The sequence below is a fragment of the Euleptes europaea genome, chromosome 6 (genome assembly GCF_029931775.1).
Source record: "Euleptes europaea isolate rEulEur1 chromosome 6, rEulEur1.hap1, whole genome shotgun sequence".
Lineage (NCBI taxonomy): Eukaryota > Metazoa > Chordata > Lepidosauria > Squamata > Sphaerodactylidae > Euleptes > Euleptes europaea.
In genome coordinates, this window is record NC_079317.1 from 9,298,334 (window position 1) to 9,311,426 (window position 13,093).

The 13,093-nt window shown below is 48.7% G+C and overlaps 1 protein-coding gene across 2 annotated transcripts in view; it reads left to right on the forward strand.

Moving 5' to 3' along the window:
* The window catches only part of DAAM1 (dishevelled associated activator of morphogenesis 1), a 127,012-nt gene extending 117,440 nt beyond the window's left edge, over positions 1 to 9,572 (forward strand). For both annotated transcript variants that reach the window (XM_056851524.1, XM_056851525.1), the window contains 6 exons: positions 1,814 to 1,982; positions 2,768 to 2,875; positions 3,822 to 3,882; positions 5,086 to 5,217; positions 8,384 to 8,554; positions 9,363 to 9,572. In XM_056851524.1, coding sequence (XP_056707502.1) covers positions 1,814 to 1,982; positions 2,768 to 2,875; positions 3,822 to 3,882; positions 5,086 to 5,217; positions 8,384 to 8,554; positions 9,363 to 9,572 — 851 coding nt within the window. The remainder of the gene's footprint in view (positions 1 to 1,813; positions 1,983 to 2,767; positions 2,876 to 3,821; positions 3,883 to 5,085; positions 5,218 to 8,383; positions 8,555 to 9,362) is intronic.
* The last annotated feature ends 3,521 nt before the right edge of the window (positions 9,573 to 13,093 follow it).

The window sequence follows — 13,093 nt, forward strand, 5'->3', positions numbered from 1 at the left end:
CCAAGCGAAATTCTCTTTTCCCCCTTCTCCTTGCTCTTTCTCTTAAAGGTTTTTAATCGGGAGGGGAAGTGCAGGGCCTGAGCCCTGGGCACAGTCTGGACAAGGGCATAGATGGTGGCATTGGAAGGTACTGTTAGTAGATTGGCAATGGCAAAAGGAAAAGACTTAGGGCCAAACGACATGTTACCTTTGACCCGAGTTCACCACAGGGACTAACAAACATAGTTCAGTTGCAAGTTCCTGGCGCTGACTCCATTTAGAAGTGTCGAAGGGTCCCCATTCAGATCGAAAACACGCATGGGATGGGGAGGGGCTTGGCCCTTAAGTGCAGAAATGATTCCGCTATGTGATTCCCCGACCCCCCAATTCCAATTGGAACAAATAAAAAAGGTTTTCAGGATCAGAGACATGAGACAAAGTGAGGGCAGCAGGCCGGTGCAGAGCGGCCTGGCTGCAGCTTCCAGTAGGGCCTCCCCGAGAGCCATGACATAATAAATTGCATTGAGTCCTTCAATACCACTGCTGAGAGTGGAGAAGATCAAAGCCATGTGAACACGAGACAACATCTCCCAGCTGGTGGTTTGCCTAATAGCATTTGAGTTGAACAAAGGTGTAAGACAGTAGGAACAGTCCTCCTGGACAGCGGGAAACCCCAGCAGTCAGTCAGAGAGGTAATGTGTTAGCCTGTTCTCTCTCATCTCTTTTGTTTCTTTCACTTTCCTGCTTGTTCTTAAGAGCCAGCATGGTGTAGTGGTTAGAAGCAGTGGTTTGGAGCGATGGACAGCCGGGTTTGATTCCCCTCTCCTCCACATGAGCAGCGGAGGCTAATCTGGGTTGGTTTCCCTACTCCTACACAGTAAGCCAGCTGGGTGACCTTGGGCAAGTCACACTCTCTCAGCTCCACCTGCCTCACAAGGTGTCTGTTGTGGAGAGGGGAAGGGAAGGTAAGCCGGTTGGATTCTTCCTTAAGTGGTAGAGAAAGTTGGCATATAAAAAACCAACTTCTTCTCCTTCCTCCTCTGCTTCTTCTTCTGTCTGCCCTTCCCTTTCTTTCTCTTTGCAATTTATGCCCCAACAGGCCCTGGGGACTGGAACGTAGCTTTGGGGGGCTCGGTTTAGGCAGAGAAACCAATGAATTATATAGGTCAAGTGTCCCTTATCCGGACATCCCATATCCAGACCCTTCAAGCCGGCGTGCAGGCAGATCCATGTGGCCCAGCCTCTCCTGACTTCCAAGAGGCCGAGTGGCGCTGACATGTGTCGCAGCCATGAGGCCTGGTCTTTCCGAAGTCTGGAGGGGCTGGACTGCATGGCTGCGAGTCTGATCGAACTTCGACCGTGGCAGGAAGGGAAGCTAAACTGATGTCTAGGCTCTCTTGCAGCACACCCAGACTTCAGTTTAGCTTCCCTCCCCGCCACAGTCGAACTTCATGAAACATGAACACACTAAGCTGCCTTATACTGAATCAGACCCTTGGTCCATCAGAATCAGTATTGTCTACTCAGACCGGCAGCGGCTCTTCAGGGTCTCAGGAGGAGGTCTTTCACATCACCTACTTTCCTCGTCCCTTTAACTGGAGATGCTGGGGGATTGAACCTGGGACCTTCTGCATGTTGAGCAGAGGCTCTTCCACTGAGCCACGGCCCCTCCCCTTCAGATCCTGAATACGGACAAATTCAAAATACGGACCGCTTCTGGTCCCCAGCTGTCCTGATGTGGGATATTCAACCTGTAACACCACTTTAAACCTGTACCGTTGACCGGGTTGTGTTTTCTGATGGCATTTCTTTCCTTCCTTAATTCCCACGGCAGCCATCCGCGCGGCTTCCAAGGAAGTGTTCCACAGCAAGAGCCTGAAGCAGCTGCTGGAGGTGGTTTTGGCCTTTGGCAACTACATGAACAAAGGCCAAAGAGGGAACGCGTACGGCTTTAAGATCTCAAGCCTGAACAAGATCGCGGACACAAAATCCAGCATTGACAAGTAAGCAGTTGTGGCCTTTGCGGGCACTTGGTTTCTTGCAGGAGCCAAGGAGATAGGGTTGCCAACCTCCAGTTGGTAGCTGGAGATCTCCCGCTATTACGACTGATCTCCAGGCAACAGAGATCAGTTCCCCTGGAGAAAATGGCCGCTTTGCCAGTTGGACTCTATGATATTGAAGTCCCTCCCCTCTCCAAACCCTGCCCTCCTCAGGCTCCACCCCCAAAATCTCCATGTATTTCCCAACCTGGAGCTGGAAACCATAGGAGGAGACCCTCAAGAACCTCCCTTTTTTTTGCTCTCTGCTAGAAGAACAAAAGAACAGTTACTTGTGGAAAAGCCCCATATGACTTGGAGCCAGCATGAAACCTAACTTAAGGGCTTCCTTCTCCCGTACGCACCTGCCCATCAACTCTGGTCGTTTTCGGAAGCCCTGCTTCGGGTGCCCCGCCATCCGAGGCTCGATGGGTGGCAACTTGGTCATGGAACCAAAACTTTGAAACTCTTTCCCTGTCTGTTTCCTCTGTCGTTGTCTTCCGATAGCAAGTGAAGACTTTTCAGTTTTGCTCGGCCCCCAACCTTTTCCGGCACGATTGTCTTTTCCAGTGACTCTTGCCTTCTTGTAATGTGACCGAAGAACGACAGCCTTAGTTTAGTCATTTTAGCTTCTGAGGAGAGTTCGGGCTTGATTTGATCCGGAACCCACACTGATCTGTCTTTTTGGCGGTCCATGTATAGTTGCACGCTCTCTGTCCATGTATAGTTGCACGCTCTCTGTCTCGTCATAGGAACATCACCCTACTGCACTATCTCATCACCATCGTAGAAAAGAAATACCCCAAAGTTCTCAGCCTGCATGAAGAACTAAAAGACGTCCCTGAGGCTGCCAAAGTCAAGTAAGTTTATTTGGTTTTTTGTTTTGTTTTTTTAAGTGTATCCTGCTTTTCTGTTAAAGATAGGACACTTTGGAGGACAGGATGTGTGTGTTAAGTACTATCAAGTCGCTTCCGACTCATGGCGACCCTATGAATCAATGTCCTCCAAAACGTCTTGCCTCTAGAAGTCTGTCCCCTCCCCAAACCCTGCCTTCCCCAGGCTCCACCCCCCAAAATCCCCAGGTATTTCCTCCACCCAGAGCTGGCAACCCTAGTTGGACCTCCTTGTTCTCCTGCATGTGAGAACCCGGCCTTACTCTGACCCGTTTGAAGCTTAGGGCCCATCGCCCTCCATACAGTATGAAACTGCCATTTACAGAGTCAGGCCCTCTGTCCATCAAGGTCAGTGTTGCCTACTCAGACTGGCAGCGGCTCTCCAGGGTCTCAGGCAGAGGTCTTTCACATCACCTCCTACCTGATCCTTTTACAAGAGATGCCAAGGATTGAACCCAGGACCTCCTGTGTGCCAAGCAGATTCTCTACCACTGAGCCACAGCCCCACGTGGACATCGCCATCCATGGCTGGTGCCAACTTGCTGCTTCTGTGGTGATCAGAAAGTGGGTCACAATGCTTGAATGTGGAGGGGCTGCAGCTCAGTGGTAGGGCATCTGCTTGGCATGCAGAAGGTCCCAGGTTCAAGCCCCGGCATCTCCAATTAAAGGGACCCGGCAAATAGGTGATGTCAAAGACCCTCTGCCTGAGACCCTGGAGAGCCGCTGCTGCTCTGAGTAGACAATACTGACTTTGATGGACCAAGGATCTGATTCAGTATAAGGCAGCTTCATGTGTTTGATGTGTATCTCCACCCGCCCCCCATGGGAGAAACACAAGGACTTAAGAGTTGCATTCTGGAAATTTGCTAGGAGCAGCTTTGCATACGTAACGTCTTTCCTTTATTTCCGATAGCATGACGGAGCTAGATAAGGAAATTGGCAACCTGAGGAGTGGGCTGAGAGCAGTGGAGACGGTAAGTGTGGCTTGCTGACTTCATGGTGTGTCCCCCCGTGTGTGTCCCCCATGAATCAAAGGAGGGTTTTATTTTTTAAAGCATCTAGCCTGAATTGGCAGGAAGCAAAGCTTTTATCTCACTTCCTAGAGGCCGCCTGCTTTCTCTTTCCTGGCCTGCATCTCATTATTTCTTATTACGGTTTTATAAAACTTCTAATTGCCAGAATGGCTTCCCTTTGCGAAGTTCCTTGTTATTTTTCCAACATAAAGTTTACTCCAGGGACACTGGATCATGTATATAACCTGTGTGGACTTGCATGTTGTGAAATCCCTTAATATATATTGACCACAGCGAATGGTAATAGAAGGTGCAGCAAAGAGAAGCCAACATGATCAGGGGGCTAGAGCAACTGCCCTACGAGGAGCGGTTAGAATGTCTAACTTAGGGCTGTTTAGCTTGGAAAGAAGGCGGTTAAGGGGAGACATGATAAAGGTCTATAAAATTATTCATGGTAAGGAGAGAGTGGACAGGGAGAAGCTTTTCTCCCTCTCTCGTAATACCAGAATGCGGGGTCGTCTGCTGAAGCTGGAGGGTGAGAGATTCAAAACAGATAAAAGGAAGTATTTCTTCACACAACAGATAGATTGTGGAACTCCCTGCCCCAGGATGTGGTGATGGCTTCCAACTTAGAAGACTCTAAGAGGGGAGTGGACATGTTCATGGAGGAGAGGGCTATCCATGGCTAATAGTCAGAATGGATACTAGTCATGATGCATACCTATTCTCACTAGTATCAGAGGAGCATGCCGAATATATTAGGTGCTGTGGAAGGCAGGATAATGCTGCTGCAGTCATCTTGTTTTTGGGCCTCTAGAGGCACCTGGTTGGCCACTGTGTGAACAGACTGCTGGACTTGATGGACCTTGATCTGATCCAACATGACCTTTCTTATGTTCTTATGTAACCCGACTGTGCCGAATCTGCATCCTGCTGGGAGGGAGGGATAATCTTTAGATGGGGAAGACTCAGATGAATCCACCCCTTGTGGTTGGTTGTGGTATCTGGGCACCTGTCTTTACCACAGAAATGAAAGAGGCTTCACCCCTCTAGCTAAGAGCGTGATGTGGGTCTTGAGGACTTCCTCAGTCACCACCAGCCCCTTGGATTGCCCCCCCCCTTAGTTCCTCCCTCACTCATGGAAATAAAATTGTTTCTCCAAAGGAGCTGGAATACCAGAAGTCTCAGCCGCCCCGCCCGGGAGACAAATTCATTACTGCTGTCAGCCAGTTCATCACCTTGGCCAGCTTTGGCTTCTCGGACGTGGAGGATCTTCTGGCAGAGGCCAAAGAGCTGGTAAGAGACAGAAGTTTCTGCAGCTTTCCCAGGTCATTTCCTTCCGCTTCTAAGCTGTGCCTGTGATTCTGCTCATGACAATTATGCCCATTTTACAGCTGGTTATACTGAGGCCGAGAGAAGGCGACTTCCGCAGGCAGGAGGCTGGTTCTCCACAAGATGCCGCGCAAGGTCAAAGTCCCTCAGGGAAGTGCTTTCGCCTTGCCAGCGGGGCATGTGAGGGTCGAACCAGATGAGATGCTGAGGGTTCTGGGAACAGAGTCCCAGTGAGATTTTTTCCCCCTCTTCAAATACCATGTTGGGAATTCTGTATACGGGACTCTCAGACACTCCTCTGGTTGGGCTCTAAATCCAGTTTAACCCAGAGTCCAAAACAGTCCACGAGAGTGGGATAAAAACAGCATTAGGAAATCAGCTGAACGCTTCTGGTGTGTGTCTTTCCCTTTCACGGGCACCTGGGGTTATTTCCCAGGTGTACCCTCTTTGATTTTAGCTGGGATCTAGTTTTCCGTTTCCCCTCCTGTGCTCACAGCTGTCTTTTTTAACAACTTCCTGCTTACATAGATGTGCCGTTTCTTCCCCTCAGAAAAGAAGGGGTGGGGCAGTGGATAGGAAAAATTTTCTTATTTACAAGCTCCGCTGCCACATTTGGTTCCAATACGGGTGCATGGGGGCAGCAATAAATAACATACGAAGTGCAGACCTTCAAAGAGAAGTGGAAAGTGCAAATTCTCCCTCTCCCTGCCGTGGGTGAGTTTTTTATGTCTCCTTTGCTGCAATATGGGGGTTTCATTAGTTTTTACGGCTCCTGAGTTAATAAAGGGGAGGAAAGGCACTAAATAATAAAGGCCTTTAAGCAGAAACAGAGGTGCGGCTTCCGAGAGGACTTTTCTAAACGTAGCCGGTGCTAGTTTGGCTTTGGGAAGGCGTTAGCCGGCACTGTCTGTGTCGTTTATAGCAGTGGTTCCGAAACATTTTGGGCCACCGTCCCCTTGGTTCCACAAACTCAACCCCAGCGCCCCCTAACCTATCCTATACAAAGCATTATTCAAAATAGGGGTTTGCCTGACGCACTAAAGAAGATAAGAACAATAAAATTTCAAAACAGCAACAATTAATGGCACATCTATTCAAAATCAAATTAAAACTTTTTAGTTGTAATTTGTTTAGCAAAACTGATGGACTTGATACAATGATACCAGCTCTTCAAAGTCTGGAAAAAAATTCTGATGGTTTCTACCAAATTTGCCACCATAGTGCCATAGCTTGATCTATTGTAAATTAGTAAGCAACACAGTTGAAGGGGCCCACCTCTAGCACGCCCCTGCTGCCCCCTTGCCTCTTCATGCCCCCTAAGTAATCCCCCCCCGGGGGTAGTACTGCCCACTTTGGGAACCACTGATTTATAGTATAGTTAGACAGTTGGCATCTGTATGTGTAATAGCAACATGTGGCCCCCATCTGCGGATATCTAAATCCCCAGATTGGGGCCACTGTGAGGCTAAACAGATTTTCCTGCAAACTTGGGGGAACTCCTCAGGTGTACAGAAAGATCTGAAATCGTTAAAAAAAATACATTGAGGGGTGTAAATTCCCCCCAAAATGAAAGAGTCAAGCACTCACCTTACTTCCAGAGAGCTGGTGGTGGTGGTGTGTGCCAGGAGCTGCCCCAGGCCCAGACACGGCATGTTAAGCCGGGAGACTTTCCAGTCCAGCCACGGCAGCAGTGGATGCTGGAAACCGCTCCAGGCTCAGAGTGGTTCCCAGACACTGCCACATAGGGTTGCCAAGTCCCTCTTCACCACTGGCAGGAGGTTTTTGGGGCGGGGTTTGGGGAGGGGAGGGACTTCAGTGCCAAAGAGTCCAATTGCTATGATGGCCATTTTCTCCAGGGGAACTGATCTCTGTCGGCTGGAGATCAGCTGGAATAGCAGATCTCCAGCTAGTACCTGGAGGTTGGCAACCCTACCGCCACAGTTGCTGCAGAGCTCAAAGGTGGAGGGGGGCTTGGAGCCACACTGGGCTGAGAAATAGGGGGAGATGGGATTCCCCCCCCCCATTTTTTGCGGGCCCTCCCCTTGTTTTCTAATTTTGTAGCCCTCATCCTACTGCCTTGTTCACTGGTTGTCATGTGCTGTGTGATTTCGCTGTCTTATATCCTGTAAGCCAGCTGGGTGACCTTGGGCCAGTCACAGTTCTCTCCGAACTCTTTCAGCCCCACCTACCTCACAAGGTGCCTGTTGTGGGGGAGGGGAAGGGAAGGCGACAATAAGCCGCTTTGAGACTCCTTAAAGGTAGAGAAAAGCGAGGCATAAAAACCAACTCTTCTTCCTCTTAATTGTTTTATTTATGTTAAATTGCGGAACTCCCTGCCCCAGGATGTGGGGATGGCTGCCAACTTGGAAGGCTTTAAGAGGGGAGTGGACATGTTTACGGAGGAGAGGGGTATTTATGGCTACTAGTCAAACTGGATACGAGTCATGATGCATCCCTATTCTCTCCTGGATCAGAGGAGCAGGCCTATTATATTAGGGGTGCTGTGGGACACAGGCAGGATGGTGCTGCTGCAGTCCTCTTCCTTTGTGGGCTTCCTAGAGGCACCTGGTTGGCCGCTGTGTGAACAGACTGCTGGACTTGATGGACCTTGGCCTGAACCAGCATGACCTGTCTTATGTTCTTATGTTGTTTTTATGTTTTTATTATAATTGTTTTATTAATATTGTAAGCCACCTTGAGTTCTACAAGTGAGAAAGGCAGCTAATAAATGTTTTAAATAAATAAATAAATGAAATATTCATGATGGAAAGTTACTTGAATGAGTTCCGAGTGCCTAGGCTTTAAAAGGACAGCAGACAAATGCATGGAGGACAGGGCTATCAGTGGCTACCAGTCCCAATGGCTACTAGCCATGATGGATATCTACTCCCTCCAGTACCAGAGGCAGTCTGCTTCTTTATATCCATTGCTGGGGAGCACGGGCGGAAGGACGCCGTCCTAGTCAGCCTGTTTGTGGGCTTCCTAGTGGTAGCTGTTTGGCTGTTGTGTGAACAACACGCTGGACTAGATGGGCCTTTGGTCTGATCCAGCTGGGCTCTTCTTATGTTCTAAGACCAACGGGCCAGTGGTTTCCCCCCCTCCCCCAATAACCTTCATTTTCTTTTCCCAGTTCACCAAGGCTGTGAAGCATTTCGGAGAAGACGCGGGGAAAACCCAGCCTGACGAGTTCTTTGGGATTTTTGACCAGTTTCTTCAAGCTGTGACAGAAGCCAAACAAGAGAATGAAAACATGAGGAAGAGGAAGGAAGAAGAAGAGCGGCGGGCACGCATGGAGGCACAGGTGAGTGCGTGTATGTATTGGGGGGAATCCTGCAGCACTTCTCAACCCTACAGGGTCGGGGTATCCATACCGAGTCGTGCTCGCAATAATGGGTTTAAATTGCGGTGGCTAGATATTAGGAAAGGTACCGGCTAGATATTAGGAACAATTTTCTTACAGTAAGAGTTGTTCGACAGTGAAACCAGCTACCTAGGGAAGTGGTGAGCTCCCCCTCACTGGCAGTCTTTAAGCAGAGGCTGGACAAACATTTGTCAGGGATGCTCTAAGCTGATCCTGCATTGAGCAGGGGGTTGGACTAGATGGCCTGTATGGTCCCTTCCAACTCTATGATTCTATGATGCTGTGTGATGGGAAAGACCTCTGCCTGGGACCCTGGAGATCAGTAGACAGTACTGGTTTTGATGAACAGCAGGTTCCTATTAACTCAAGTTCCTCAGCTTGGTTTAGTTGAGCCAGTGAGGTTTAGCGGTTTGGAGCGGTGGACTCTGATCTGGAGAACCAAGTTTGATTCCCCACTCCTCCATATGAGCGGCGGAGGCTAATATGGTGAACTGGTTTTGTTTCCCCACTCCTACACACGAAGCCAGCTGGGTGACCTTGGGCTAGTCACACTGTCTCAGCCTCACTCACCTCACAGGGTGTCTGTTGTGGGGAGGGGAAGGGAAGGTGATTGTAAGCTGGTTTGATTCTGCCTTAAGTGATAAAGTCGGCATATAAAAACCAACCACCTCCTCTTTTACTTCCATTAATTTTTGTGGCATTACGATCCCCTTCTAAGCCCCTATCCTCGTTTTCCCCTCCCGCCCAGCTCAAAGAACAGCGTGAGAGGGAGCGCAAGGCCCGGAAGGCAAAAGAGAACAGCGAGGAAGGCGGGGAGTTCGACGACCTCGTCTCCGCCCTACGGTCCGGCGAAGTCTTCGACAAAGACCTTTCCAAACTGAAGCGCAACCGCAAGCGCATCACCAACCAGCTGGCGGATGGCAGCCGCGAGCGGCCCGTCACAAAGCTCAACTTCTGAACTCCTTTCGGGCGGAAGAGAGCGGGCGCATTGGAAGGACTCTGCCGAGCAGCTGTGCTGAAAAGGCCGGCCTTGTGACTCGAGTGAACCAGCTCGTTCTCTGTTCTCATTTTGCGCGTGTGTGCTCATCGGAAGCGTGTGTGCGAAAGTGCCATAAATGCGTTGGGTTGGGTGGGTGGAGAGTCAGGAAGTGTGTTGGGGGGGTGTCTTCATGCACGCAAGAAACCCGCACACATGCCCTGCTGCCTAAACCAGTATTCCCTTTCCTTTCCCTCCACCGAGGTAGTATTTCCAGACAGTAGCTTCTCCGCTGTCCAAGCACAAACTTTAAGAGAGAGGAGGTAAAAAAACATTCCCGCTGGAAATGAATGAAGCTTCTAATGGGAAAACAGGTAAGAGAACGGGAATTCTGTTTATGGTGCTTTGTGTTTTCCCTTTCCTTTTCCTGCGGTTCTCCTAACCCAAAACGATCCTGCAGGATTGTTAAACTGCAGGGGGGTGCTGCAGTCCTGGTTTGAATGGGGGCCTTGTGCCACCGTTTGAAAGGAAGAAACGCTGAGAAGCTCCATGCGCTGAATTCCAGGCATCTTGTCTGGTTGGACCTGACAAACCTGTAAAGGGGGATGTGGGGGGAAATGTGGGAAGATTAAAGTGGGGGAGGGAGGGTGAAATAGGGGGGCTGTATGTATGAGCTTTGGTCGAGAGAAGCCGAGAGTGAGCTGTTGAGATTAGGACTGCCAGCAGCTTGAAGTCCATTAGAAACTCCAGAATCGTTGCTGGTAAGAATTGAAGTGATTGGTTTCTGTTATTCAAAACTTGAATTAACGCCCTCCCTCCCCACCTTGTGGTGACTGTGCCGGTTCCAACATTCTTCTCTGTAGCCCCCCGCCCCGTCTCGATGGATTCCCCTTCTGTTATCGGTTTCAAACGAGATGCGTTTTTTCTTCCAAAATCCTCGCACGCCTGCTGAAGAAAACTTTCCCGGAGGACGCTCTCCTTGCTGTGACAGTACATACGTGGGAGTTTGCTCATTGTCTTGCCCGAGTTGGAGGGGTGTTTTGCGCTTCTTTTTAAATTATGAGGCAAAGAGCTCCATGTTTAAGTTCTCTTCCCCCCCTTCCCCATCACCACCCAATGGGACAAAAGCGTATTCTCTGTAAATATAGGTCAGGATTGATTCTGTCTGGGCCGGTTCCGTTGCAACGCTCACCTGAAGCCAGGCAGCCTCTGGAGAGACTTGAGTGTTTAGACCCAGGCGCAAAGCTGAGGGTGTCCTTTGTCACGCACATTAGATGCTGCCACATGCGCACACAAGTATGGTAAAGCTGCATTTTCGATGCAGTCTTTCTCCCCCCCCCTTCTCTTCAGGTAGACCAACCTGTTAAATGTATTATAGTTTTTTTTGGGGGGGGGGCTACTACAACCAAAATGGTTCTTAAGGGCCCTGATCCCAATGTTGGAGACGTGTCCTCTAATGTAGCCTGCTCCCTGGTGAGCCCATGAACCACAGTGCCACGGAGCCTGGGTTATTTTGCACATGGAATTGTGTCTTCATTCCAGAAAGTCAGAGGCTGGTTTCTTGCAGAGGGAGTTTCGGAAAGGGGCTGGCGTCAGTTGACTTTCTAGGGACTTTAATTTATAATGTAAAAGTAGCCGGGGGGGGGGGGGGGAGGGGAGAAAGGCCAAAACAGTTTTTATTTTACTTTATTTTATTGTTTGTTTCTTTAGACATGTGTTTCGCTGTTCATATTTTTGTCTTGCAAATCCATAAGCAGAACTACCTGTAAAGATGTCGATCCAAAATTCTACCAAGCCCAGATTACTCAGGGAGTAATTAATAATTTAAAAGTAGTAATACAAAAAAAGAAGAAGAAATAATTGGGATACTTTTTTGAAAAAAAGGCCAATACAATAGATAGCACGGCTTAATATTCTTAAATTATAGATAATATAGACTGTTACTTTTTTGTTTGTTTTTCTTTTATTTATTTGTGGGTTTTCTCTTAAGTGATTTTTATACTATCATCGCTGTGTTGTGATCCGAGATGTAATGGGGATATTGTGCGTTTGTGTGTTTTTCTTTTCCTGTGGAGGTTTTTAGTTGATCCCTGTTGCACTTGCCGTTATTTTGAAATATGCTGGTCTTGTAAAGGATATTTGACTGGTGAGGAATTTGGATGACATTTCCCCCCTCGTGTACCGAACATCAAAATGTTCTGTTTTCTATAGTTTGTACAGAATGAAGCTCTCGACGCAGGGCTTTACAGATCCCGTTGTGGCGTGGAAACTGTGAAGATCGCTTTGTAGAGAGCTGTCAAAGAGAGAGTGTTTGCATAAAAGCGTGGGTGCATGTGCGTTTTCTTTTTACAACTCTAGCTCTTCTTCAGCTTTTGGATGTTCCACATGTGCAGATGACTCTTCGAATAGCTTGCGAAGCAGTAAGAATGCAAAAGCCGATTCTCCGAACCGCTGTGAACCCCTACCAAATGTGCAAAGGCAGCACGTTTGCGATAAAACTTGGAAACGTCGTCGATCCGTAACTGTTCCTTAACTAAAGTGCCTCTATTTTTTTTTATATGGTTTTCTTTTTCATTTATAGCCGGAAGAAATTTGGTCGGATTACGATTTGAGGAACTGGCTGATTTTTGTTTTTGTTTTTCAAAACAAGTTTGGACGATCCAACAGTTTGTATTTAATGGTTTTGAGGTTGTTGTTGTTTTTTAAAACAAAAGTGCATTTTGAATTTGGAAACAAAAATAATAAAAGAGGAATGGGTGCTGTCTATACAGTGATCAAGGGGACCTTTTCTGCCCCGTAGCTCAAGAGATATGAGGTGGCATGCATAAACTGGCCATTTCTGGCGCACAACCGGGTCTGCAGAATGTGTCCTGGGAAAAGGCGGGTACCTTGTTCCCCCAGGACACTCCCGTGTTAACTGCAGGAAGACATGTGCCTCGTGCCTGTTTACAAGGGCCATGTAACCCAGCAGAGGATGTGGGAACACCTTGCATTCTTCCATGTGGAGGTTGAGACTGCGTTTCTGATCTCCTAAGGGCGCCATCCGGAAGCGTGCTCAGTTCTGGAAAACCATTCAGATAGGTTACCTTTACTGCGGCAAACGGTGCTTTGTGTGGTTGGGAACGGGTCTCCTCTTCCCCCCCCTGCTCACGCATGCTGCAAGATTGCTTGTTGCAGCTAACATGGAAATCCATATGCTTGTGGTGGGAAAACTGAACCATGCAACCCCTCCCCTTGGGGGGGGGGCTTTGTGTTCAAATTGGCGAGCATTAATTGAACGGGGGGTGTAGCAGAGGGGGTTTCAGAGCCTTGCCCTCCCGATCAGCCCAACTGTCCCGTTGTAAACGAAGAGAGGTCACTCCATTCAGAGCACTCATGAAAACGCTTCAGTCACGATCCTGCCCAACATGATGGACGGGAGGACAGACAATGGCTGATAAATTATAAACCCTAAAAGAGGCCATGTGTGAATTGAGTCGTTGGCTTTTTAAGAGGCGGAGCTC